The sequence below is a fragment of the Pterocles gutturalis genome, unplaced genomic scaffold, assembly GCF_000699245.1.
Source record: "Pterocles gutturalis isolate BGI_N339 unplaced genomic scaffold, ASM69924v1 scaffold39556, whole genome shotgun sequence".
NCBI classification, from domain to species: Eukaryota; Metazoa; Chordata; class Aves; order Pterocliformes; family Pteroclidae; genus Pterocles; species Pterocles gutturalis.
This window is the reverse complement of record NW_010104426.1, coordinates 21,507-49,482: the sequence shown is the minus strand read 5'-3', so window position 1 is coordinate 49,482 and position 27,976 is coordinate 21,507. Positions and strand designations below refer to the sequence as shown.

The 27,976-nt window shown below is 36.3% G+C and overlaps 1 protein-coding gene across 1 annotated transcript; it reads left to right on the top strand.

Annotated features, from left to right (window-relative positions):
- Positions 1-727: 727 nt before the first annotated feature.
- On the top strand, positions 728-26,235 carry NAA35 (N(alpha)-acetyltransferase 35, NatC auxiliary subunit). The gene is made up of 22 exons (XM_010087055.1): positions 728-871; positions 1,958-1,991; positions 3,456-3,570; positions 4,657-4,731; positions 5,979-6,146; positions 6,978-7,044; positions 7,749-7,792; positions 8,339-8,389; positions 9,836-9,919; positions 11,753-11,867; positions 12,397-12,575; positions 13,685-13,744; positions 14,896-15,002; positions 15,228-15,294; positions 16,596-16,694; positions 17,792-17,970; positions 20,469-20,605; positions 21,940-22,007; positions 22,259-22,399; positions 24,127-24,249; positions 25,162-25,242; positions 25,899-26,235. Exons 1-22 carry the CDS (start codon positions 748-750, stop codon positions 25,956-25,958), a joined length of 2,178 nt encoding a protein of 725 aa, XP_010085357.1. The 5' UTR covers positions 728-747; the 3' UTR covers positions 25,959-26,235.
- Positions 26,236-27,976: the final 1,741 nt, after the last annotated feature.

The window sequence follows — 27,976 nt, the reverse complement described above, 5'->3', positions numbered from 1 at the left end:
GAGATCTCCGACTAGTCGAGGGGAGATTTAGCCTGCTGATGTCTGAAAGACAGACTGACTGGCGAAACATAAAATTCTTAGGGAATGCCCCACTTATTACCAGTTATCGAAAGCCCAAGAACAGTTAGAAATAACTAGTTGGAGGAGTTTAGAAATTAGATTCCAGTCTGAAGTTGCTTAGTGTTGCTGTGGTAATCTTGATATTACTTCCTGCTAAAGAAGTCTGAGGAAGTATGTCCATTTTCACTAATTTGTTTGGATGCACTTTGTACGAATAACAAACTTTTGTATGGTCAGTTTTACAGTTCCTTTTTAATTCCTTTCACAAAGCAGTGACAGGACACACGATTGTTTCTTATCGTGTGAAACAACAAAAAAAGATATCTGTCATATCTACATCTAAATCTCAGAGAGGATTTCTTGACATTGTTTCCCATTTTATTTCCGATTTCACAGTATGCACTTTATTATGGTTCTGTACTGCTACAGTTTTGGTGCACTTAGTTTTTGAGGTTTCATAGCCTATAAACTAGTTGTGGAGAAACAGTGATTAAGAAGACTTTTTTTTATTAATAAGTTTTTTGGGCTGGTTTTATGTAATGATAGCTGTTTAAATGAAATGAGGTTAGTTTTTCTCCCCTTCTCACCTGATTCTTGAAAAGAAAAAAAAATTACTCCCATGACGCACTTTCTTTAATTTGTGCATAATGTGCAATGTCTCTGATACAGATTTAAAGGTTCAGTATCATGGTTATGAAAGCTTCGGTAGAAGATGATGATTCGGGATGGGAACTCGGTATGCCTGACAAGATGGAAAAGAGTAATACAAGCTGGATAGATATAACACAGGATTTTGAAGAAGCTTGTAGAGGTGAGTTGTACTGCTTGTGTTCTGAGAAACCTTGGAATCCTTTGGAGGACTAAGCATGGTTCTTTGAGGTGTTTTAAGCAATAGTTTGACTCAGGTTCAAGCTCCAGATGAATGGACTACATTGATTATATGTTTCCCTGTGTTTAACCTCAACTGTGAGGTTGGAAATATAGTAAGAACCTCAATTTGCTTCTTCTTCCAGATTGCAAAAATATATTTTTAAAGTTACTTTTTTTCATCTTATGCATTTTTGCACCTGCTTTTTTTCTTTGCAAAGATTTCTTCCTATTTCCTCTGCCAAATGGAAACCTCATTCATCCATGCAGAATCAACACTGTTTTTTTCTTGTACGTTTTTGGATCTATAAGAGTCCAATGACTTATTCATTTAATTGATCAGTGCCTCATTTTTCGTCTCTGAAACAAGGCAGAGCTTCTGAGGAGATGCAGTGCTTCCCAGTCACAGGGAAGCAGTTGCTTCCATTTAAACAATTATCTTTATTGTTATTATATATTACTGCTAGTGTACCATGACAGTGGCTTTCTTTTTGTAACTGATTTTATGATGACATTAGGGAAAAATAAATCTAAAACCGCACATACATTATTACATAGTAATAAACATTATTTACTTATCCCATCAAATAGTTTGTGCGTATTAGTGATATACTGTTTGTGTGCCTATCAAATACATTTAAAGGCTTAATTAAAAATAATGAGGAAGAGGAAGCCTTTCAGTAAACTCCCCTGGAAAAAAATCAGACATGCATAAAAGAGCACAGAAAACTGCTGTCCTGTGTTCCAGGCTATTCAGATGCTACTACTTGTTAATTTTAAAACCCCTTTAAGTGTTGGAATAACAGAGAAGGGATGAGGAAAGACTCTGAACAACTGGCTTTTTTTAGCCTTTCAGTCTTAAAGTGCTTTGTAAGTAAAAGCAAGTGAAGGTGGAGTAGAAATGTCTGGTCTGCTGCCTACACCTTGTTCTCTCTTAGCATAAGACTGTGTGGTGAGTGACAAGACTGTCCTGGTAAAGTTGTGTTAGAAGGGTGATTGTAATTATTTATCTTGTTCTGTTCCTTTGTAGAACTGAAGTTAGGAGAACTGCTTCATGACAAGCTGTAAGTATGCCTGTGTGGTAGTTCCGGTTTTTAGACAGGATTAGTGCAAATATGCTAATGTTTAGTAATATACCAAGTAATACAGTGTCATCTAAGCTTTTTTAAACTTTTACCTTAAATAAAATAGTTGGAGTATTCAGAATATAATTTGTCCTCACTAGTATGTATATGATGCACCTGTATGAATGCTGAACATTTCTCATGGTGCCAGTGTAACATTACATTTTCAGTTAATTTAGTATAGAAGTTCATAGAACATCTTATGATTGTCAGAGTTGGCACTACACAAACCTACTGAACTGTTTTATGTGGACGTGCTTGTATAAAAAAATGCCAGAAAGACTTTAAGCTTGTAAGTTTAGTTGTCTCAAATGTCACTAACAAGTTTACGATAAGCAATCTGTGTGGTTCAAGGTAATTCTTAAATGACATGCTAAAACAGAAAGTGAGAGCTCCACAGATTAAGAAAAAATTTGTTTTAAAAAAAAGCATGTGCTAAAATCTTGCTGAATAAATTAATGAATGATGTGAAATTAAAATATTTTAAAGATAGAAGTAAATTGTTTAGCCACACGAGTCTGTTCACTTGTGTAAAGAAAAAAGTGCTTATTTAAGACTAATAGGTCAGAAAACAGAAGCACACTATTGAAAGCAAACCTCCTTAAAAAGGTGTGCAAGGATGTCACCAAGTAGTTACTCTGTAGAATCAGGTACATTTTTGAGGTATAATTTTATTCCTAAGAGCATTTCAGAGCAACTGTGCTTTTCAGAATTGGAATGTGCCATACACAGTAAACTTTTTTATATAATAAAGGCTTGTGTAGTGGTTCTGATGCATATTGTATGCTCCAAAGGTGAGGCACTATATCCCTTGTTCTGTAGACCAGGCTTCATTTGGTGTGGTTCTCTTGCAAGCTTTTATGCCCTGACAAGTGATCTGTTGTCACATGCTGGGTTTTTTTTTGTGTCAGTTTCCTTAACATGGCCATTTTAAACAAAATTGATATATTCATGGTATATTTTTGTCAGTCTATGTCATGTATATTGTCACTAGTTTGTGGGGGACATATCTTACTTGAGTTTTTATATGTAACGTAATAAAGAACAGCTTGTTCAGTTAATATCAGTTTATTATGTGGTCTTTAAAAAGATTCTAAGTTATTATGAGGTATACAGAAACAAGTGTGCATAGGTTTAGTAATGGAATATGTGGCTCAGGGGTGTTCTTCAGCTTTAAAAAAAGGCTGAGACCTTTCTTTTAGGCATGTCTTCTTACTTATTGAGAGATTGTAAAATTCCTGAAAACCATGATATCTGAAGATCAGTAGTAATGTTCACATACCTTACCTTGTCTGGAGTCAGAATGCCATATACTCAGTTTGACATTGTATGTTACTTTATATTGTTTTGTGAAGACTGTTTTTTATAAAATAATTGCATTCATTTTTTTATTGGTGTTTTTAGTTTTGGTCTTTTTGAAGCCATGTCTGCCATTGAAATGATGGATCCCAAGATGGATGCTGGTATGATTGGAAACCAAGTTAATAGAAAGGTTCTTAATTTTGAGCAAGCTATTAAGGTTTGTTTGACTTTCCTGTTTTTGCCTGCACTGTCTTTAAAAGTATGATGTAGTTTTATCAAATTGCAATTAAGCACAGTTCAACATAATTAATGTTTTCAATATTTACTTAAAAATTATTCGGTTTTGATAGTTAAGTAATGAAGAGTTTCCAATGTTTACCTTTTCATGTGTTACCTACATTATCACAATGATGCTAACTCTTCCAGTGAAAAGTACTGTGAAATTGTTGGGTGTTGATATCTGAAACAAATAAATTTCAGAAATGGTTTTGCAAGTCACCTTGTGCTTCCCCAAATTTTGTGTTTTATATGAAGATCATACAATGGTTAGGGTTGGATGAGTTGGTTAGTTCCTCTTTAAGCTGAGTGGAAACCAGCTCCCTTCCAAAAGCTGGAAATTAATGCTTCAGGAGATCATCAGTTCATTAGCATTGATGAGAAGCTGGCTAATTTAGCAACATTGACAGTAATAATTAACATTTGGTGGATGGTCAAGATAAACTGATGGAGGAAGATTGAAAGACTTCCTGTTATTTTGGAAAAGCTAATGCACTCACTGAGGAAAAAATATTTTTTACCATGGACCTTGTTTTGTATGGACTAAGAGAACTCTGTGTAATATATTGTCTGAGTCATGTAGAATAAAATGGAAGAAGTAGGGTTGCTGCCTTCTTGGCCCTTACCTTGAAGGTAGTAAAACTACAGGTATATGCAGGGTAAAAAGCGATTTTCTAAGAATGGGACCTGCATGTTATTCATTGTTGCATCTTCATTATGATTACGCATGTTGTTTTGTGATTTAAACTTTCATTGGCTTCTCATAAATCAGAAATTTTATTTTAGCTTTCTCTTTGAATAACTTCATGTTTGGTCAATATTCAACACAATTTTTTTTTTTGTTGAAAAGCAAAGTTTTTCAGAATTTGAGGCACATTATGAAGCTGATCAGTGAAGCTAGGTATATACAAATATTCTAAAGTCTTAACGAAATTGTAATTTCCTTTTCAGCTGTACAAATAATAAGCTGTATTTTGCCTGTAGGCTTCCATAGTCTTTAGTGGGTTTTTTTTCTTTGTTTTCTAAGGATGGCACCATTAAAATAAAGGATCTCACTTCACCTGAGCTGGTAGGAATAATGGATACATGTTTTTGTTGTTTGGTAAGCATTTCTCTGCTCTTACCGTTAGATGTCTTTGCTTTCAAAATATAATCCATTAATCCAGTTTAAAAAAATGAAAAACAGTAGAACTCAAGAAAAAAGGTTCACCAAGTGGAGAATACATACTTAGTATTTATTTTCCATTTAGATATTTGCATTGGTTGTTATAAGTGGCATAACTTTGATGTTTGGATTTTTTATTATAAGAAATCATTATGGAAGAGAACTGTTAACATATTGAATAATGTAAAAAGGTTTTATAATTTGTGTTTTTTAAATGTGTGGTATCTGGCTGCCTGCTGTATACTTAAGTTTGAATGTATTGGAAAGTGAGCATGCAGTAACCTACAGTGCTCTGTTGCTCACTTCTGTACAGCCAATATTGACTGAGCTTACAGGGGCATTTTTAAGAAGGAAAAGAAAATGCCTAAATCCATTTGAAAATAAATAAGTGAATTATCAGTTATTTTTTAATTATGGTTTTTTTCTATGTAAGTATCTTAATTTCCTCACTAAATGATACAGATTATTTTCAGTTGCTCTTTAAAATGACATAAATAAAATTACATTGGTTTTTAAAACATTTCAAAAACATTGCAAGTCAGTCCAAAAAGACACGTAAATGTCATAGTATGTTTGATATGATGTAGTGTAATTTGTCTTCTCTCACCCTCCCAATGCTGAGCTTGTTTTTTAAAAGGGACAGTGGTCATATTAAAAAATCTGATCCTACTGTGTTTTATGCTATTTCAAGATAGACATAATTGTTTAAATTACTGAAGCTTTCACTGTAGCTTAAAGCAGCATGAAAGTACTGGAGAGGGGAGATTGATAATAGAAGCTATAAGTTGTAGAAGAGAACATGCAGAATGTTGTTGAGTTGGTCATGTCCATTGCATTTTTCATTCAGTATTTATACAGAGGAAGTTTATAAGTCCGATGGTCTCTTAACTTAATGTCATGTCTAAGTCATGATATTTGACTGAACTTTATGGAAGAGGTTTATCCATCACCAGAATTTGATAGCGTTCTAGGTTTTAGTAACTTACTGCCTGCCACAAACAGTAGCTGAACAAAGGTTAAAGGTTGAGAAACCTCCTCTTTCCCTTTTTTGCTGAACGGAAGGGTGCCATGATAGGGACTTCTTTAGTGACTCACTGAAGCACATTAAGATGGAAAAAGAATGGAGATAGAAACATGAGGACTTGTCTGTCGTGAGTAAAACATTTAATTTTTTTTTCTCCTAGATAACATGGTTAGAGGGACATTCCTTGGCACAGACGGTATTCACTTGCCTTTATATTCATAATCCAGACTTCATAGAAGATCCTGCTATGAAGGCTTTTGCTCTAGGGATCCTAAAAATCTGTGATATTGCCAGAGAAAAGGTTAACAAAGCAGCTGTTTTTGAGGAGGTATGTGTTTCAATATCTCCTATGGTTAAATATGTAATGTTACATGTAGGCTCCATAAGGCAAAAAACCGTACATTAGGGAAATTTATTACTGTTTGATTCGAGGATACTGTAGAAGCAGCAGTTCATCCTAAAAATACTAGACGTGCTCTCTTTAAAATGCAGTTTTGTTCAATTAAGGTGTTGCATGCTCTTTTCTGTATTTTGCTTGAGCATTGGAATCACATGAGTATTCCGTTGCTTACTCAAGAAGCAATGGGAGTCTTGTGGCTAACCATTGGAAATCAGTTTTACTTGTGGTTTTCCTCCTGTTTAATTTTTTATTTTTTCTACTTCAGATAACCATGATTGTCTTTTGTCTGAGATGTCCATCTAGCAATGGAATCAGAGTCTGGTTTTCTGGGCTCAGAGCAATTTCTGTTTCCTCTGAGCTTGGACAAGTAACTTGTTACTGACTATATCTAAAATTTGTTAAATAAAGTAGTTTGCATCTGTAGTTCATGTAGCATTTTGATAGGGTGGCACTTGATGAAAATATGAAGGGTATCCTGGTGTTAAGGATTTATGCAGAAAATAATTACCCCAAGCTGGATTTTGGCAGGAAGGTCACCCAGACCATGGATGTATTCAGTTGTGGAGAATAAAACTGGACTTTTATCCTTGGTGTAGTTAAACAAGCCTGCCTCCCGAAAAAAAACCCGCAACAAAACACAAGAAAACAACCCCAAAAATCAAAACAAACAAAAACAAAGCCTGAAACCTCAACTTGAAAATGTAACTGCTACTGTTTATATTTCATTACATATTGCTTCTTTGGTTTTTATTTTTTTAGGAAGATTTTCAGTCAATGACGTACGGATTTAAAATGGCCAACAGTGTGACAGATCTTAGAGTTACAGGTAGTTTGTGCTTTATGTGTATCTGTCCATCAATCTCTTTCTCTTTGGAGCATGTTGGTTACTCTCAACCAAACCTAATGAATTTGTAGGAATCTCAGATGTGAAGTTTTTTGTTAGTCTTTTGAAAATTGGTGGCTTAATAAAAAGAGATATTAAATTATATTTGCTTGAAGAGAAGGTTCAGCCATTAATTTTTTAAATGCCTGAGAAACGAAGTGCTTTTACATGTGCCAAGCCAGTGGTTGCCATGAGCCCATGCAGGACAGAGATAGATACAAACCATTAGAAAGTGCGCTGCTTGAATTCTACTTCTCTGACTCGCGATTTGTTGTGACTTAAACAGATTGCTTTTGAGGGAAAAGCCATCTAGTATTTCTACAGTTATGAACAACCTAAGTTATTAGGTACATATAAGTATGCATGTAAGCCTTCTGAAGCACTATTTTTGATACATACTTGAGCTTTCCATTGATTTATTTTTAGAAAATTTGTGAATACTTTAGCTTTGGATCACTCTGTACTCTTATTTATCTATTGTTGGAAGACATCCCCACCATCCCTCACAATAATTTTTTTTTGGTCTTCAGATAATGTGTGTGTAAAACACTTCAAAACTCGATTTCCCATCCAAAGTTTTTTTCCCAGGTGGTGTAGGTGTACCTAGGAATGCTTCTCATCTTTTAATTGTATTTTGACTTTTCCAGGTATGCTAAAAGATGTAGAAGATGACATGCAAAGACGAGTGAAGGTATCTTTGTCACATTTACTTTGTCAAATACACTTCAAGTGTATTTAACATAGGTTTAGGGGATGGAGTTGGATTATGAAGAATGTGGAGGTTTTGTGTCATTAAATGTTGAGATTATTTTTGGTTTGTGTGACATGCTGGTAGTTTGCCTTCTAACTGAAGATGCTCATGTCTTCAGACTTTTTAAAACTCTTTTATAGTTGCTTCAGTAGTAATAAGTGGAATTGATGTAGGAGATAACACTGGGCTGGGGCACAAAAAGTATGTATTTACCGTCTGGCTTTTGTGCAGATGATGCTAAAGAATGTGATGTTAAAGAATCACTTAATCTTCCTTTAGTACAGTTTACAATACAAAATGTTCATACAGTTTGCTTGCAGAGTGCACTGAGATAATGCCTAGTTTATATATTAAGAGGTTTTGAACTTGACAACTGATTTTTGGGGTTATTCAACAGATAGATCCTCTGGAGAGGGTAAATGGATTTTATCAGTAGCTTCCCTTTACAATTTTTAATAAATTATTTGAAACACCTTTACCTTCTAGAGCACTCGAAGCCGACAAGGAGAAGAGAGAGATCCAGAAGTTGAACTTGAAGTAATGCATCTTTTTTTTTTCTTTTCCCCTGGATTTCATGGATTAGTATATCATTATTTTAATCCATCGTTAACAGCTTGTGAAAATGTGTGTCACCAGTGTTGCTCCTCCTGTCATATCTGAGCTTCTCTAAACATGGCCTTGAGCAGTGATGCTGCTGCTGTTCTGTCATTTATGCACCTACCTCTCAAGAAAAAGCTATTAGCAAAGTAGGAGTTGTTACCTGTCCTGTACCTTCTTCCCTCAGTTCCTTTTACAGCTTTTACTGCTGCTGTCAGCCTCGCTGTCAAGGGACAAAGTAGGAAGACAAGGTGAAAGCAGGGTAGCTCCTTCCAGAAAAAGTGGGAGTTGATCTAGTTGATTTAGAAGGATGTAGGTTTCCTTCCCAGTAATGTTATTTTCTTCAGAAACTACTTTTAACATAGATTTTCAGCAAAAATAGAGAAAAATGGTTTAATAATTTGTGGTTGTTTACTTAAGCTGACATTTGAATGGCATTTGCATAAGAGATAGCTATACAGCATGCGGTTGTGCTTTACTGGGATGGTTTTGCCCTTGGCTGGGGGCCAAACCACACACCCACACACAATTCCCCCCCCCCACATCCAAGGATAGGGGAGAGAATTAAAGGGGTAAAGGGAAAGAAGGACTCATAGGTTGAGATAAGGACAATTTAATAACTAAACTACAATAATATTGAAAATAATACTATATACAAATGAGTGATACACAGTGATACTGCCCCCCCACCCAATGACCAAGGCTCAGCCTATTCCCGGCTAAAAATCCTGGAGCAGGGAAAGTCCCGAAACTGCACTCACGGACCAGAGATAACAGTCCGAGTGTCCCAGACCGAGAGCTGACCAGGGTGGCGGTGGGGGGAAGGCCTTGGGAGAGGGACCACCTGGAGCAAAATACCTGGAGCAAAAGAGATCTGTAACCAAATGGGCTGATCTTCCGGAGGGTCCTCACCTATGTACTGGTCATGACGTGTATGTTATGGAATAGATTATTGGCCACTTTGGGTCTCAATCCCAAACCTAAGATCAAATCCTGGGCTAGTAACTGGGGCTGTGCTCCCTCCCAGCCTCTCCTGTGTGTACACAGCCAGAGAAGCTGAAAGACCTTGGCAGCTGCATAAACATCACTTTTTACCAGCTTTCTTCTGAGCACAAATCCAAAACACAGCCTCTTGCTAGCTATTATGAAGAAAGTTAACTCTGTCTCAGCTTAACCCAAGACATTTACCCAACATATCTTAGTATTTTTTGTTGTAGTGTTTTTCTGACAGCGGTACAGATCTCATAACTTTTATTTGGAAGTATAGTAGATGCTGTGTTTTTAAGATGAGAAAGCATACTTCATTAATTCTGTAAAATTATTTTTTAATACATTTCAGGATTTAATGTGTGTTGCTTAGTAATTTGCAGTGTATTTTTGTTACAGCATCAGCAGTGTTTAGCTGTGTTCAGCAGAGTCAAGTTTACAAGGCTACTACTGACTGTTCTAATTGCATTTACCAAAAAAGAGGTATGTTCATTTGATGTTTCTGTGTTCCCATTCTGATCCTGTGAAATAAGTCATTTTTTGTTCTGTAAGTTTAAGCAATTGTTCTGTAGATTTGAGTTGATGTTGCTGCAGGTAAAGAGTTGGATAAGCAACCATTCAGTTTTTGTTCGTTTCTAAAGAAAACACAGGGGAGGCCAGTAGCTGACGTTATGATGGCCTTGCAGAGAGACAAAGTATTAATTCTAGAACACCTAATGCAAAATCCATAAATATTTTTCTTTACTCTTTTCACACATATTAGCAAAGCTTTTCTTTCTTGCGTTCAGTTCCTTTCTGTGGAGTTACCTGACATTGGGCGGTGTTTTGTCCACCTCTGGAGAATTGTTATCTTTTCTTTCCATGTGATATTGAATTTGTATCTAGACTTCTTTGGTGTGAGAAGAGGAATGTAACAGCTTTCCATGCAGTTTGCCTGCTTTTTTGAATATAAGATTATCCTAATTGTTGAGGGGGAAGGAACTGCATGTATTAGGGCAAAGGGGCAGAATCGCACATCATATAAGACAAAGCTTTTTGTTTGAATAGCTTTTTCCTTATACAAGGATAAATATCTATCTAGTGGTTAGTATTATTTCCATTTTCATATAGAAATAAACAGGTTTCTCGCTTATATGGGAAGGACTCTATACCACTTATTTTGCTGTTGGAGAAGCTGTTTACTGTACAGTTTAAAAGACCTCGATTAAATTGAAAGTCAGGTGCAAGTATCGTTGACAGACATGAGCGTTGAGGAAAAAGTGATAGAGTGCTTGAGAACAGTTGCATTCTGAGTATAACCACTAGATATATCAGAAATAAAAGTGTGACATAGAAGTGATATGCAGTGAGGTACAACCAAATTCGGTCTCTGTTAACTGCTGTAAGTGTGCAAAATCAGATTATCTTAGTGTTGCTGAAGTCTGATTACTTAAAGTATAAGTTATTTACATCATGGACTTATTTGATTTGAATTAGATCTGCTTAGCAGCTTATTCTTTTAGTAGATTTGTGGATGCTATAATACGTGAACATATTATGCAGACCTGCAGATTTTGTTCAGCTTCTGTGAGATTTTCAGGGAGATTTTTTCAGGGAGTTTTAAACGTCTTTTTTCTAAAACAAGTTTCAATTTGATTTGAGATTTCAAATATTTGAAGTTCTGTTGGGGACTGTTAGTCCAGTATTTTTAAAACAAGATTTTTAGATTTTGCAGAGAGCTATTTTAAATGGTAACCAGCTTGTTAACAGATTTGGATTCATAGGATATTAGAAAATTCAGCATGTCATCATGAATAAAGATTTCTAATGGACATCTGCTGTCTTCTAATGTTATATAGTGATTTTGTTTCAGTTGATAGGTTTTGTCTATGTTGTCGAGAATTCTGTATTCTCTAATGGTAGGAAGTTTTTTACTCTTTGCAGTTTGGAGTTCTGCCTCATTTGGCAGAAGAGCTTTGAGGGTTTTTTTGCCCTCCCATTCTTATCACCAATTCTGCAAGATCGACAGTAGAGGACTTGCATGTAGTGTATACTAGACTTTCAGTTGTAACTATTGTTAAGGCTATTATATTGTTAAGGCAGTTATAACTACTGTATATGTATCTTATATAGCAAAAAATACAGTATTAAATGTATGTATAGATCTGTAAAATACAAATAACACTTTATTGCACAAAAATAATTTGGATTTTTTTTCAGAGCTGGTTGTGTACAAATATTACAATCCTAATATAAGTCTTTTCTCAGATACTAGCATTAATTATGTAGTCAAAATGCGTTGGTTCGTAATGTGAATAACTGTTACCTGTCTTTCAGACGAGTGCAGTTGCAGAAGCTCAGAAGCTAATGACTCAGGCAGCTGACTTGCTTTCTGCCATCCACAATTCATTGCATCATGGTATCCAGGCACAGAATGATACCACTAAAGGAGGTATGTGTCAAATTTTACTGGTGTTTTTTTTTTTACTTTCTTAAATATACTGTGATGATAAACTTTAATGTCTACATATACTTTTTTTAAAAAATCACCATTTACTTAGAACTAGTGATACTTTTTATGCAAGGTGTTACAGATTTGCATTGTTTGGTCTTGATTCTATTTCACTAAATGATGGTTCTCCTGAAAGCAGTACTGTCACTTCAAAGCCAGAGAGAATGTGAAATTTTGGTTAAGTGCATTCCAGTTCAGATCAGTGTATATGTCATTTTAAAGTAGGGAACACCACCTCACTACCTGTACAGGTATATGCTGAGGCGTTGAGGTTTGGGGTTTTTTAAATAGTAGTCACTGTCTCAGTTGGGTAGTTAGTGTCTCTCAGAGTTAACAGTCAGTTAAAACGTTCGTTTTGGCTAATTGGGTAATATGTATTGTACTTTAAAGTTTGACGGGGGTTCTGAAAACATGGCTTATATGCACTTTTTCTCTCTCTCTCTCTCTCTCTCCCTTCCTCCTTCCTTAGATCATCCTATTATGATGGGCTTTGAGCCCCTTGTTAATCAGAGATTGCTGCCACCGACTTTCCCTCGATATGCAAAAATAATTAAAAGGGAGGAAATGGTCAATTATTTTTCCAAACTAATAGACCGAATAAAAACTGTATGTGAAGTAGTCAACTTAAGTAATTTGCACTGTATACTGGTAAGCATGAGTATTTCTTATTTATAGCCAAAAATGAGGTCTTAAAATGTAACTTGCAAAAAAATTGCTCCATATATACATGCTATTGCTCACCGGAGAAAATACTGAACTGTATGTATAAATCTTTTGATGTTTCTCATTGTGTACAATTTAAAGATTTGCTGTCTTTCCTGATTTTTTTTGTTTTTGACAAAGACCTTTTCTCCTTTCAGGCCACCCATTTTTCCCGTAGTCTGTTAAATCGTTATGCCTGTTAGTGGCAGAACCCAAACAAGTAAATTTCTTTAACTTTTTCTTTGGTTGAAGAGCTGCATCTGCTGTAGCAGGACATAATTCCTTACTGTATTCCTGTTTTTTTTTAATTCAGTAAGCAGTATTCTGCATATGTGCCTATAACACAAGAGAGCACGTTTGTTTAAGCATGTAATTCCCTGAATTAGCATAAAGTTAAGCACCTACTTACGTTCCTCCCTGAATAAGTGATATTATTCTCAGTTACTGCCTACACTTATTAGAAGACACTTAAATGCTTGAAATACATCTTACCAGACACATGTTCACAGGCTGAGAAAAGACCCATGGTTACATCAGTTCATAGATCAAAAATCTTTTGTGTTCCTGTTTCCTGTTAAATTAATTAAAGCAGTGTTTGCATGAAGCATCTGGTACTGGTTAAACATTGCAGTTTTGTTACATACCTGGTTCAGTTATGTTGTGATGTTAACAGTTTCACAGTATCTTTTTTCTATACTGTCATCCTTCTTCGTTGTTGCATCTAAAGAAGAAAATTCAGAAGCCTTTTGTTCTGTTAAATAACAAGTAACTACAGAAAAAAAATAGATTTTTGGCTTCATAATTGGTTCTGGTTTGTTCAAATTATTTCTGCCTACTTTCTTACAAGTTGTATAAGCTATGCCATGAGTACGTGTGTGTGTTGGTGTGTACAAAACAGGTGTATTTACACAGTTGTCTATGTATGTATGTAAAAATGCAAATGCGTGTGTGTATATAAAAATGTAAATATGTAGGTGTGTGTGTGTATATATATATATATATCTAAAATTGGCATATTAACCTGAATTGTCTTTTTTTTCCTAAATGTAAATTAGGATTTTTTCTGTGAGTTTAGTGAACAATCACCATGTGTTCTTTCAAGATCCCTGTTACAGGCAAGTCCTAGTTTGTCTTTGAAATAAATACTTCTGCATTCATTATAAATATGGGTTCATGTTCTTGTTTCAAATATTTAGCCTATTTGCGTATCACTTAATAATATATAAGTGGTAAAAAAATTTCTGGAGCTACTTAGGTATCTGGAGGCTTATGTTCTGGTGATTTTTTTTTTTTAAATATTTCTTTAGATCATGTGAGTACATGCTAATTAAAACAGAAAGTGTTAGAATTTTTTCTCTACCCTAAAGCTGGGCCTTTACCTGGATTTTTATGCTGTACTCCATATGCTGTCTCAGTTTGGGGCTGATGTTTGTGTTCATCCTTCCTGTTCAGACTGAATTACATGTATAGACTGGCCCTATTGCTACAACAGTAAAACTGATGTTTAGGGCAGAACAGGCTACTTCTTTTCTTCTCACTGCTTCACTTACCTTGAAAGTATATAATATATTCCTTAACTCAGAGTAAAATGTACTTGCTTATAGGAGGTTTTGATTTGAATAGTGTCCCTGGACATCAGAACTTATATACATTTTATCCAATTAAACCACATACAGAGCCGACGGAATAGAACTGTTAGCAGGTAGAATGTTTTCATAGTGTATGTGTGTTCTGACTTTCCACTACATGTGTTCGTGCAATCCCTGTGGGTACCTGATAGCAGAGCTTTTTCTCCAAGTGCTGCAGAACCATGGAAGAAAGGGACACGGCACTTGTGGAGGAAAGTGGAATGAGCATCAGACATGACCAATTAAAGCAGTAGTGTCTGTAGGGGTAGGAAAAAGTCTGCATTAGTCTGAAAATTTACTTTTGTCTGCGTTTAGGGAAACTGCATAACTATTTTATGTTAATGTTGAGAAACATTGTCTGATTAATCATCTTTAAAGTCCAAGAAATAAAATCGTTTTGTATGCATTGTCTTATGCAAGTAATAGAGCTGTATTTGGTGTCATGGGAATACCACTGAAGTGACAGATCTCAGTATGTCTCTCTTTCTGAGTCTGTAACCTTGTACCTAGCTGAACCATTTTAATTCTTAAAGCAATCTTACAAGTTTCTGATATAATATAGGTATTGTAAAAGTAGTTAAAAGTAATTTCTAAGCATTACTTAAAACATGTTTCTAAAAGCACATTTTCCCTTTCAGACAACTTTTCTGGTAGATAACAAGAAGGTGTTTGGCACTCATCTCATGCAAGACATGGTAAAAGACGCTTTAAGGTCTTTTGTCAGTCCTCCAGTACTTTCTCCAAAGTAAGTGGATCTTGAGTTTACTTGCATGTGTTTACATATCTGATGAAAAAAATATTTCTGCTTAGAAAAGCAAGGACAGACATAGAAAGAACATGTGCTTATTAGTGCTTATGTATGAAGGAGTCAGTTGCTGTTGCTGCACTCATTTTCTTTTTTAATTTTGTGCTATATAGACTGGTGACATTCATAAATATATATATATATGTATGTGGATTTCCCTTTTAGGTGTTGTCTTTATAATAATCACCAGGCAAAGGACTATGTTGATTCCTTTGTGACGCATTGCGTTCGGGTAAGCATTCATTCCAATTACAGCATTTTATGCATATATGAGCACTTTAAAGATTTGCTTACATTTTAAAATTAGTCCATTTTTTAGACACCTGACATGAAGGCAAAATTGCAGAAGTTGGCTGTCTTAAAATGGTAACACTTTAAATTTAAAGGGCCAGTATAATTACTGCTGTTTGTTTCCTGTATTATGCTTCTAGATTTTTCGCTAACATTTCACTTTATTAGAAATCTGCACCTACTACCTTTTTACAGGATAATATCATGTCACAAGACAAGTGCATAGTGCTAGTAAAAACAAAATTATTTTTACATTCTCTCCTGTTTAAACATTTTAAAAATAGTTTTAAAAGATTTATTTATTGAATGAACCACAGTGAAAACTGAAGAAAATCATAGACCCATAGAATCATTTAGGTTGGAAAAGACCCTTAAGATCGTTGAGTCCAGCCACTAGCAACTAGTACGGTCAAGTCCACCACTAAACCATGTCCCTAAATGCCACATCACATATTTTGAAAACCTCCAGGGTTGATGACTCAGCCGCTTCCCTGGACAGCCTGTTCCAGGGCCTGAGAACCTTTCTGATGAGGAAATTTTTCCTGATATTCAATCTAAACCTCCTCTGGTGCAACTTGAGGCCATTTGGTCTTGTCTTACAGCTTGTTACTTGAGAGAAGAGACCGACACCCACCTTGCTACACCCTCCATTCTGGTAGTTGTGGAGAGTGATAAGGTCTCCCCTCAGCCTCCTGTTCTCCAGACTAAACAACCCCAGTTCCCTCAGATGCTCCTCATAAGACTTGTGCCTCTAGACCCTTCATCAGCTTCATTGCTCTTCCTTGGACATGCTCCAGCACCTCAGTATCTTGTGGTGAGGGGCCCAAAACTGAACACAGTGTTGGAGGTACGGCCTCCCCAGTGCTGAGCACAGGAGGATGGTCACTTCCCTGGTCCTGCTGACCACACTTTCTGATAAAAGCTCAGAAACTATTGGCTTTCTTGGCCACCTGGGCATATGGATTTAGCTATAAGAATATCTCTGTTATCCCAAGCATTCTGTTCTGATCATATTCCTAAAGTATATTTGCTCAATCTCATGTTTACTTGTGTACTAAGAAGTGGCCCTTGCATCACTCCAGAGAGCTTGCTTGCCTGCTAGCTTACACTCTGTAAGGAGCCTTAAGGAGCCCACCTCCTAATATAGATGTATAAAACAGGTGTCTAAATAGACATCATAGTACTCCTCCTGTACTTTGGAAGTTGTGTTGAAAATTTGAAACTACACTTTGTTTCTTTCAGCCATTCTGTAGTCTGATTCAAATCCATGGTCACAATAGAGCTCGTCAGAGAGATAAACTGGGTCACATTCTTGAGGAATTCGCCACCCTCCAGGATGAGGTAATGTCTTAGGCGGCAGGACAGCAAAATTTTCTTCCCAAATATGTTCCTACCAGCATGGAGCATGTGGTATTAGATCCATACCTACATGAATCAAGCAGCTTCTCTTTTTTTTTCCTGAAATCTTTAGGACAAGGATTCCTAAAATGCTGCCCAGGAAGTCTGTTGGCTGCGTCAGAAGACTTTCTGTTAGATCTATTGAACAAAAAGTTATTACATCTTTTAAAATTAACTTTGTCCAATAAGTAGATTTCAGGGAAACCTGCTGTGATGTCTGTAATTTAATGGTAATACCACTGCTTGTAGTCTATCCTGCTTGTAACTGTCAGTCTGCAAGACGTAACCGGTGTGACATGGATGAGCCATGTTTGAGACACCTTTGACAATTCAGTGTTACAGCTATGCAAGAAGTAAATTGCAACAGTTTTAAAAATGTATGTAAATTGAATTATAATTCTTAACAATATGTGCTCCAAATGACTTTGAACATTTCTCAAGAATGTGGAGTGAAAGGTGACAGAGAGAGGTATATTTTCACTTGTGGATAATATTCCAACTATTGGAGACTTCATGTCTTCCCTACAATTACTTTTTAAGACTGAATTGGTCTTAGCAATATTCTAGTTTCTCTGGTGGGCCACAATGTGCTTCTTGCATATGTTAAGTATAAATTAAATTTTTCAATGCAGCTAGGGTTTGTTTTGGTTTTTTTATGTAATTATTGGCAATATAGCAAAATGCATAGCAGTTTATAATGTGTTCAGAGTTTCAGTACTCACTTAGCTGCTACAACAACCTACCTATAAATATTTTAAATTTAAAAAAACTTAGTGTTCTTGCTGTATTACTCTCTAGAATTTTTTTCTCTGTGCAGCAGAATTTTCTTATGTGAATAACTTTCCAGTTTGCTGACTGTTCTAAACTATAGAGATGGCAATACCTGTAGAAACATATTTCTGTCTTTTAAACCTGGAGCATGGCTTTACTGACCCAATTTGTATACAGATTTTGTTACAGTTTTCTTTCTGGCGGAACTTGGATGCTGTTTCAGTCAGATGTTCTTCCCCTGACTGTTACTTTACTCTCTTTTTCAATAGGCAGAGAAAGTAGATGCAGCACTTCATAGTATGCTACTGAAGCAGGAACCACAAAGGCAACATTTGGCTTGCTTGGGCACCTGGGTCCTATATCATAACCTTCGTATTATGATACAGTATCTTCTGAGTGGCTTTGAGTTGGAACTTTACAGTATGCATGAATATTACTACATATATTGGTAAGAGGATGCTTTATTGACAGCTGTTGGAGGAGGGATGCTCCCACAGAGCTATAATTGTAGATATTTAAAGGAGGGACTTCAGCTATGATTTTTTTAATATCAGGCTTGCTCAACACAGTATTTAGTTTATCTAGTCATAAAATCCCAAATGGAGAAAAAAAGATCTCTTGATCTCTCTTCTAGACTTAGTAAATGGTGTGCTTTTTTTTCCTGAAATAGTAATTTGATGTAATAATAATCATAGAATCATTAAAGTTGGAAAAGACCTCAAGGATCATCAAGTCCAACCCAACACCATCTAGCCCACTAAACCATGTCCCTAAGCACCACATCTACACGTTTCTTGAACACCTCCAGGGATGGTGGCTCCACCACTTCCCTGGGTAGCCTGTTCCAATGCCTGATCAGTCTTTCAGTGAAGAAATTTTTCCTAATATCCAGCCTAAACCTCCCCTGGTGCAACTTGAGGCCGTTTCCTCTTGTCCTATTTCTTGTTACTTTAGAGAAGAGGCCAGCACCCCCCTCACTACAACCTCCTTTCAGGTAGTTGTAGAGAGTGATAAGGTCGCCCCTCAGCCTCCTCTTCTCTAGACTAAACTCCAGTTCCCTCAGGCTCTCTATGTAAGACCTGTGCTCCAGACCCTTCACCAGGTTCGTTGCCCTTCTCTGGACCTGCTCCAGCACCTCAATGTCCTTCTTGTGGTGAGGGGCCCAAAACTGAACACAGGATTCAAGGTACGGCCTCACCAGTGCCGAGTACAGGGGCACAATCACTTCCCCAGTCCTGCTGGCCACAGTATTTCTGATGCAGGCCAGGATGCCGGTGGCCTTCTTGGCCACCTGGGCACACTGTTGGCTCATGTTCACCTGGCTGTCAACCAGCACCCCCAGGTCTCTCTCTGCTGGGCAGCTTTCCAGCCACTCTCCCCCGAGCCTGTAGCTTTGCAGGGGATTGTTGTGACCAAAGTGCAGGACCCAGCACTTGGCTTTATTGAACCTTTATTTGCCCTCTTTTTAGCTTTTTAAAACAGTGTCTTCTAATGACAATAAATGAAAAATATGCTGTTTTGGCAGGAGGAAAGCAATGTCCTTTATTTTTGTATCTTTGTAGAACCAAGATCAGTAATTTTGGTGATCTCTATTATTTAAAAAAAAAATCTCCAGAGTTTTAAGTTGTGACTGTAGCCTTAATGACTGTAGGTGAAAATAACATATTATTCTTTGAGTATATTTGAAGAGACGTCTGCCTATATTGAGAATTATTGCACTATATGGAGTAAAAATATTTTTTATTTTTCCAGTTTCATTCACATCAATTATTTTTCATAGTTGGTGGTTCAGTCCAAAAGATAAATTATTTTAGATGATTTGTTTTTGATTCAGCATTAAAAAACTTGATATTGAACCTTCCTATGTAAAAATGCTTCTGTACTTCGGTGTTTTGTTTTTTGGGGTTGGTTTTTTTTTTTTTCTGTAAAGCTACAAATGAACTAGGTGAGGTGTAAGCCTTTTTTCTGAGAGATTAGACTGGTTCAAATAACATCAACTTCAATGCATCTCATTACGTTTCCATGCTGTTTCATTAGAGGATTAAGCATTAAGTGAGAAAATTAATATTCCAGATAGTTACCAGAAAATGGCAATATTCTTTAAGTAATACCTCAATAAGTAATACCAAGTTTTCTGTGAGACAGCATTTTTTACCTGTCTGGATTTCTCCCAGCTTTTTAATAAAATTGCTCTTAATTGGAACTGTCATGTCAACTGCTTTACCTTGTTACTGTAAATGAAGAGTAAAAATGAGTGGAAATTTCTGAGGGGAAATGTGCAACTAAAATTTATAATTATTTTTCAGTAATTTTTCTTCTGAATTATGATTTGTTATGAAGTTTTATTTCTTCTTCGTGTGCTCCAGATCTCTAATTTCTACTTTCTTTTTTCCCCTATTCCTTTTGATATGAAATCAGTTAAGAGATTTATTGTACTCACTTCTACTTACTAAGAAGTCATTCTTAAAGAATTCTTAAATATTCCTCTTAAAGAATTGCCTGTGGATCTCATGTTCCTTTCAGCTTAGCCCTTTTATTTAATAATTCGTGGAGTTTTAATTCTTGCCTTGTTTCTCAAAACAGTAATATATAACAAAAGTTGAAAAGGTATTAACACAATATGTTTTTCAAAATGCTTAATTTTCTGGGGGAAGGAAGAATTCTAGAAAAATTTGATCTTATGGGTTTTGAAATAATAAGAAGCTTAGACTTGACTTCATATAAGAAACTTGCATACCTTGAGCTGTCTATGGTTGAATCAGTAGAGTCTCGTTTAAAAAAGAAACAAACAGAACACAGACTAATCTGTTGATTTTAGCCATGCAAAACGAAGAGTTTTAACTGCCTTAAAAGCTGTCCTTTACTATTAGTTCTTTGAGTAAACAACTTGGCATTCAGTGAGGTTGTGTGCATCATAGATATATTTTGCACTGTTTTTTACTGTAGGTATCTATCAGAGTTCCTCTATGCCTGGTTGATGTCAACACTGAGCCGCGCTGACAGCTCTCAAATGGCAGAAGAGAGAATAATGGAAGAACAACAGAAGGGCCGTAGTAGTAAGAAAACAAAGAAAAAGAAGAAAGGTATCTAGGTGTAGAGTGTAACTCAGACTTTTTTTTTCCCTTTCATGCAGCGTGTAGAATTAAGATTCAAAATTTATAGAGACAACACTGGTGTCAGTAGGAAAAATGTCCTGAAGTTTATGAAGGCTGAATGTAAAAACTTTTTAACTAAAAAAGTGAGTTGCTGTGTAAGCATTTACCATTTATTTACTTTCTTACCTTTAAACAGGTCTTTCAGAAAAAAATCCTAACTGGTTTATATTCACAGCTTCACCAGTTGTGTTATGTGTTGGATCCTGTGAGATGTCATTAACAGGTCCAGATCAATTACCTTTGAAAACTACTACCTTTCTACAGTCTGTAATTCCTGCAGAATTACATGTTTTGTGACTGTAGCTAGATTCAAAGACTAAACTTTCAGTGTATGTCTGTAATTTCTCCTTGGCTTTAGAAAGTGTTCAAGTGAGTTGCCCATTTCAGTTCAGTGGTAGTACTTTGTGCAAAACCCCTTTTAGAAACTTATGCTTTCTCTGGTGTATATGTATGAAAGAAAATGAGAATTTCCCTTCCTTTATGATAGCGGTCTGGCTTTGTCATCAGAACTGTAAGCCTGCTACCAAAAAGGCATCCAAAACCAGTGTCTAAATAGCATTTGATACAGATTTGCCATGCCTGAATTGCTACTAAGATTGTGGTGTGTTGGAATTATTTTAGCATTAACAATGCAAATTGACACCATGCAGAAGTTTGCTTTCGTTCTTTGCTGTTCCTTCTTTTGTGTGTGTTTATCTTTGCCTTCTCAAGGGCAACAAAAATTAGATATGAACAACTCAAGGTCATATCAACTAAATCCCCTTGTCTCCAGAAATTCATAAAATTACTACTGTGCTTTGTACTTTTTAAAAAGGTGGTAAGTGTGGGGCAATTTGGCAAGAAAGCTAAAGGGAAACTTAAATATTATCAGGATAAAAATCTTTCTTATTAGGATAAAAATGCTTTAACTTTCAGTGATAAATTTTTTCCAAAATCCATGAACTAAGCAGGCCTTTTAACTACAAGCTTTAAATTCTAGACTGTTGTTTAGTGTTGTATAGTGACGTGCTAATACTGTCTGGACCAGTTTATTTCATATAACCGTTAATTATGTCTTGAGATATTGTGTAATAAGTAGCCAGGTGAGCAGAAATGCACATCTGTACTTTTTGTGCTTCAGATTTACTTCATTGTTTTAAAATATAATTGAGAACTATCTCACTTGCTGAAAATATAAAAGAACTGTTTAAAGAACTGTTTTGATCTGAAGTTAATGTGTATTTACATTGAATAAAAGGAATATTTTTATGTGAAATTTGCAGTTCGCCCTCTGAGCAGAGAGATCACCATGAGTCAAGCATATCAAAATATGTGTGCTGGGATGTACAAGGTAATTTTATTAGTGCTTGCTGAACAGTGGCTTCAGTTTTTTTTTTGTAGTAGGAATCAAGCATATGTTGCATGCCTTCTTTGTTTTTAATGGGACTGGAAATTAAGTTCAAGTTTAGAATGTAATATGGTAAATTCTTTACTGTTTTTCCATCCTTTCAGTTATGATTTAGTTATAACTTTCCTCTTGCTCACAGCAAAATATGACATAAAGCTAATATCTTTTCACTATATTTATACTTTCCTTTTTAGACAATGATCGCATTTGACATGGATGGTAAAGTAAGAAAACCTAAGTTTGAACTGGATAGTGAACAAGTTCGATATGAGCACAGGTTTGCTCCGTTCAGCAGTGTTATCGCACCACCCCCAGTACACTACTTGCAGTTTAAAGTGAGTATCTTAAAATGTGGTGCCACTCATGCTTTTAGAAAAGTCATATGCTCACCTGCTGTAGACATTGTCATCACTGTAAAAAGAGCCTTTCTCAAGGCTCTTTCTCTCTCATATTGAATCATAAGTCAAAATGGCAAGGAGTTCTAGCTTTAGTTGTGTGCAAGGAAGATATGTTGCTTTTAATTCTTACTAAAATTAGACCTAGATGTTAAAATTGGTTAAAATGTTAAAAATTGGTCTGATGTGGTGGTTTATGAGCTGCTTGTGTTGGTTTGCATGAAAATAAAATTTCTTGAAAGTCTATGACAAGACTTTTTGGCTGTGGTTTATATAGCAGCCTGTTTTTATTACTGCAGCAAGCAAACAGGAAAATGAAACAAAAGTAGTTTTGAGTGTTACATCACGAAAGTGTTGGTTGGAAGGGACCAGTGGAGGCATGTCTTGTCCAGTCTCCTCTTTGAAGTAGCATTATAGCTGTGTCTTTGTGTAGCCAAGTCTGAAAAAATGAAAGGAATGAGATTTTTCCAACCTCTTTAATTAACCTGATCTAGTTACTTTTTATGGTCCATTTAGACTTTCAGCTGCACTATTCACCTTTTTTTCCTAATGTCTGGTCTGAATTACCCAAGCTGCAATTTGTGGCCTCTCCTCTTATATTGTACTGTCTGCCATTAACAAGGAGCATTTGTCTTCTGACAACTATGTAACTGCCTTTCAAGTAGTTGCAGGCTGCTATTACGCTTACCCATTTGCATCCTTCTTGTCTAACTGAAAAATCCAGGCCCACTGACCTCTCCTTGTGGGTCATATGCTCTAGGCCCCCAGCATCTCCACATTTCAGCATCTTTCATGAACTGAGTAGGTCCCGCACTGGATGCAATATTTCAGGTGTTACAGCACAAATACTGAGTATAGGATGATAACCTTACTTTATCTGGTGGCTATACTCCTCTTTGTATGGCCCCATATGAGGCTTATCTGATTGGTAGTAAGAGCACCTTGTTGGCATATTCAGCTTGTTGTTCACAGTAATTCTGTTACTAATCCAGCTGGTTATTGCCCTCTAATTTGTGGGGTTATTCTGTCTCAGGTGCAGAAATTAGGACACTTCTTGTTGAACTTAGATTTCTGGTGGCCAGACTTCACATTTCTAAAGGGTCTCTCTGAACTGAAATGGTACTATTTTATATGCCAGTAACTCTCCCTAATTTAGTGTTATGAACAGCTGTAGTGGAAATTACAACTTCCCCCTTGACAATGAAGTTTTTTTAATACTAATTAAAAAAAAGTTGGAAGTATCAAAATTATATACAATGAAGTTTTGAACGGTTTCAGTATCTCACTTGCTGTGAACTTGATTTGAGTAAACAATATAATTATTTTTCTTTCTCCTGTTTTTTCCTTTAATTTCACACCCTGCTGCATGGCACTATTGAAGCAAATGAAAGACAAGTTATTCAGGAGAGAGATGGTTTTATGAAGAGTGTGAGAAGTTCATTGCATTTTGAGGCACTATAAAATAATCATTAAGCAGTGTATTGCTGCTTAGTAATTGCCATTTGAAATAAATGTTTTCAACTTTAGTATTTATTCTTAAAATATTATTTAGTTTATATAACTTTTTTCTTTAATATAGTGATTTGTTTTCATTTAAGGTGATAAAAATACAATTTGCTGGCAGCTGATTTTAATATATGTATTTCTGTATTTCTGTAATATGCTAGGAAATGTCTGATTTAAATAAGTACAGCCCGCCTCCTCAGTCATCAGATCTCTACATGGCAGCTAGCAAACACTTCCAGCAAGCTAAAATGATTCTTGAGAATATTCCTAATCCAGACTATGAGGTAAGACTGAAATTCTGGAAAAAGGAGTGTTTGCTCCTAATGGAGCAAATCCTATATCCATGCTCACAATAGAGCAAATAGATCCAAAGTGTACCATGTCAAAATGATGAGCAAAGCTGAGTGCTTTGATTAAGGAGTGGACGGAGGAGGGTGGTGGCATTTTACACAGTGGTTTGCTTTCAGTACAGTAGATAACAACATGATCACAGATTTGAATGTAATCAGGCTGAAAAGAGGACCGAGTCTAGCACTTGTTTCCTGGCTGTAAACGCAGTTAGGAATTTCTCCCTCTTTGTCCATAGCCTAAAAACTGTCAGTGACTGTATTTTGGAGCAAGGAGGACACTTACTCTGTTACATCTGAGCAGGTTAAGAACAAATACGCAGTTAGGTTCTCCTGTGAATTTAGGAATCCCTGCCTGTTCTCTAGATCCTGATGGTACTTGCCCATGAGCTGTCTGAGGCTAACAGGGTAGTTAGAGGTAGTTTGAGTGTGCTCAGAGCACTTCCATGCAAAGAGCCACCAGTTTGATACTTGATTTTCCCTTTCTCATTGTGTTTGGATCACCGTGTTGGGGTAGTCGCCTAGAGTCTGTCTAAAACTTCAGTTGGATGAGCGCCTCAGAGCTTGCCATAATTTTAACAATTTTTGAACGTAAGCATGGAGAGTAGTGGTTTCTGTGGTCTGCTGAATAAAAAAAAGTGACTATTAAAACAAATGCCCCCTTCATTAAACTTCATTAATCCAGCTGTTATACTTCAAAGCAAATCCAAAATGCCCTCATCTCTGTTAAACTGATACTGTAAGGGGACTGCTGTATTGTTAGAGTATGTAAACATCTGAGTGTTATCTTTGAAATAATTTCGAGGCCATATGCTTTCACTTGAAAACTTATTGCTGTTTTGTGTTTAGGTCAATCGAATTCTGAAAGTTGCTAAACCCAATATTGTGGTCATGAAGCTGCTGGCAGGAGGCCACAAAAAAGACTCCAAGGTAAGAAAACACCAGTTGAATTGAATGTGAAATGTAGCATTATATGCAACGCTACCACAGGTCTCTTACAGCTGAATGCACAGATTCAGGCCATCATTACTCTAACTCTTAAAAGAACCGGGAAAGTAACTTAATCCCTTTTTCCCTTGGAAATAATTTGTCGTAGTCATTAAATATGGAAAACTCTCATTTCTAAATGTTTTGAAAAAAAAAAAATTGGGAAGTGCACGTTCAATGACACATACAAATACAGGTATTCTTCATGAGCAGGAAGAAGTAATTGGCAGCAGTGTATCAGCAGCTTGTGTGAACACAGTCAGGAGAGTGCTGGCTGTCGGGATTAGTGGGTGTCACGTGGGTCGGAGGCTGGAGAGAGCCTTCAGACTTCTTGCCAAAGGCTAGGGCACAGAAGAACAAAGGAGGACACTAAAGAGGCACACCAGCACTCTACAGCTTTGTGGCCATCACTGCTGGAGAGTGATTGGCATATCCAGAGCTGTCTTGGAGTATTTTTCAGATACTAATTTAAAGACCTAGGATTATTTTTTGCAGTCTTTTGCTGTTTAAAAGTGTTTCTTCTATCTGCAGGGTATCCCTCATTTTAGTATTAAATTCAGTAGTACTGCTGTGTAATGTTTTAAATCTTTTCTTTCTAGGTTCCTCCAGAATTTGACTTCTCCCCTCATAAATATTTTCCAGTTGTGAAGCTTGTTTGAAAGACAAGAGATTATTGTTAGGATACCTGAAGCATAATCTGTGTATCGGATACCAGCTGTAGGATGGAATATCTAGTGCTGCACGCAGACTGAGAGCGTGCTCCAGGATTGAAGTACTGTTATGTGGAATATCTATAGTCTGCCTTCTTTACGTGATCTGAATGACAACTGCTGTTTTATAGTGGTTTGTATAAAGTTTTATGGGTGATGCTGATTTTAATTAATTGTATTGTTGAAGAATGTTTTCCCTTAATTGACTTTATTACAGATTGAATCACAAAACATTTTTATGAATGAGCTCTGACAGCAAATGGTGGTTTCAGGTTTTGATAAGATTCAGGACTGAATAAAAATAATGCAGTAGATCCTCATGTCTGATATGCACAGGTGAGCTACTGAAATTCTGCTTTGAACAAAGCCATTTGGAGAGATAGCAAGTTTCCATATTTATGCATGAATTGTATCAAATTTGTTAACTTTTCAAGTAGAAGGTCTGAGTTCTTTTCCTGCCAAGCCCTGCAAGCTAAAACAATCTTAGAAAAAGTAGTCACTTAGCTCCCACTGCACTGAATTGTGTTTTTTTTTTTTTTTTTTTTTTTTTTTTTTACTGAAGTCAGTTGTCTAGGAGATATTTTGTCTCAAATGTAGAAGTCCCTTGAAGACAATGAAAAATGGACTAAGTTACTTCTAGTTGCCGTTTGTTTCTTTCTGTTTTTTCTTCATTGTACTGGCGAATCTGCATAGCTACTAGATGCTAGCAACACAGGAACACAAGACACGTAAGAGTGTATTTTAACTACTCTGCAACTTTTGCTGCTTTCTTGTAAACAGTCACAAAATTCTTTCCTGTCTTAAAAATCTTGCATTGCATGACAGCAGCTCAGGGACACCCTTCAGTATTTCTCTAAATGAAGCAGCAAGTAGAAGTGGATGAACTGTACAGAATAGAATACACAGTAGAGAAGATTATTTTTATTTAAAATGCGTACCTAAAATGGATCAGGCTTACTCTTTAAAAAAACAAAGACAAGCATTAATTTAACCCCGAGATGATTACAGCAAAGAAGCTTTCTCTGCCTCGTGCAACTAAAACTTTTGGTGATCAACAACACTATGTAAACCACAGCTCCAACTTAATCTCATTTTGTTCAACTAAAAGTCCTTTAATTTTAGAATTCCATACAGTAGACATATATGCCCCTTGTCTACTAGAAATCTAGCTCCCTAGTTACATTCCTGTATCAATTGAAGCCACTGAGAATAAGTATTCCTTTATGCTTTTGAACATTGCCTTTACACAGGTTTTCAGACCCCCCCCCCTACTGTCAGAGGTGTTAACAAGTGGTCTTGTACAAAGGTGGTCTTGGTTTACAGAGAGGACAACATCTAGCTGGCTAGCAAGATGCCCAGTCAGGCTTGGATACTGTACAGAGATACTGCCAAAATATTTTAAAATCATTTTCTGGTGATATATTAATTACCTTAAGGATTTTGTTTGGGCTTCTACCAGTTTCAAGTTAAAACCATTCATTCCACTTTAGAATACAGTATTTCACTGTACTTTTCTACTGTTAGAATATATACTTTGTAACACTGTCCTGCGTTAAGCAGAGCGTTAAATTTTTTTTCCTCTTCATAAATAGCTATCAAGAGGCTGTGTTTTGGATTTATGCTCAGGAGGAGCTGATAAGACCAATGTTTTGTTCTGCTGCCAAGGTCAGCAGATGAGCAAAGAGGCATAGCCAGTTGCTAGCATAGGATTTGCCCTTATCTTAAGACTGAAACTCAGAATAGCCAATGATTTTATCCCATAACATGCACGTCATGCCCGGTATATAGGTAAGAACTCCCAGACAAGTGTTCCTTTTTTGCCTTTGCTCCGCTTTCAGTTTCGGTGCTCTCTTCTGGCTCCGCATCACTCTCCCAAGGCCTTTCCCCCCCGACACACACTCCAGTCAGCTCTTGGTCATGGATGCCCGAATCATTATCTCCGCTCCGAGAGCTTCGGGATCCTCCCT

Coding starts and splice junctions, on each gene's coding strand:
- NAA35 (XM_010087055.1), top strand. CDS start 748: ATGGTTATGAAAGCTTCGGTAGAAGATGATGATTCGGGATGGGAACTC. Junction 6,147..6,977: donor AAGCAGCTGTTTTTGAGGAG/GTATGTGTTTCA, acceptor TTATTTTTTTAG/GAAGATTTTCAGTCAATGAC. Junction 20,606..21,939: donor AACAAAGAAAAAGAAGAAAG/GTATCTAGGTGT, acceptor TGAAATTTGCAG/TTCGCCCTCTGAGCAGAGAG.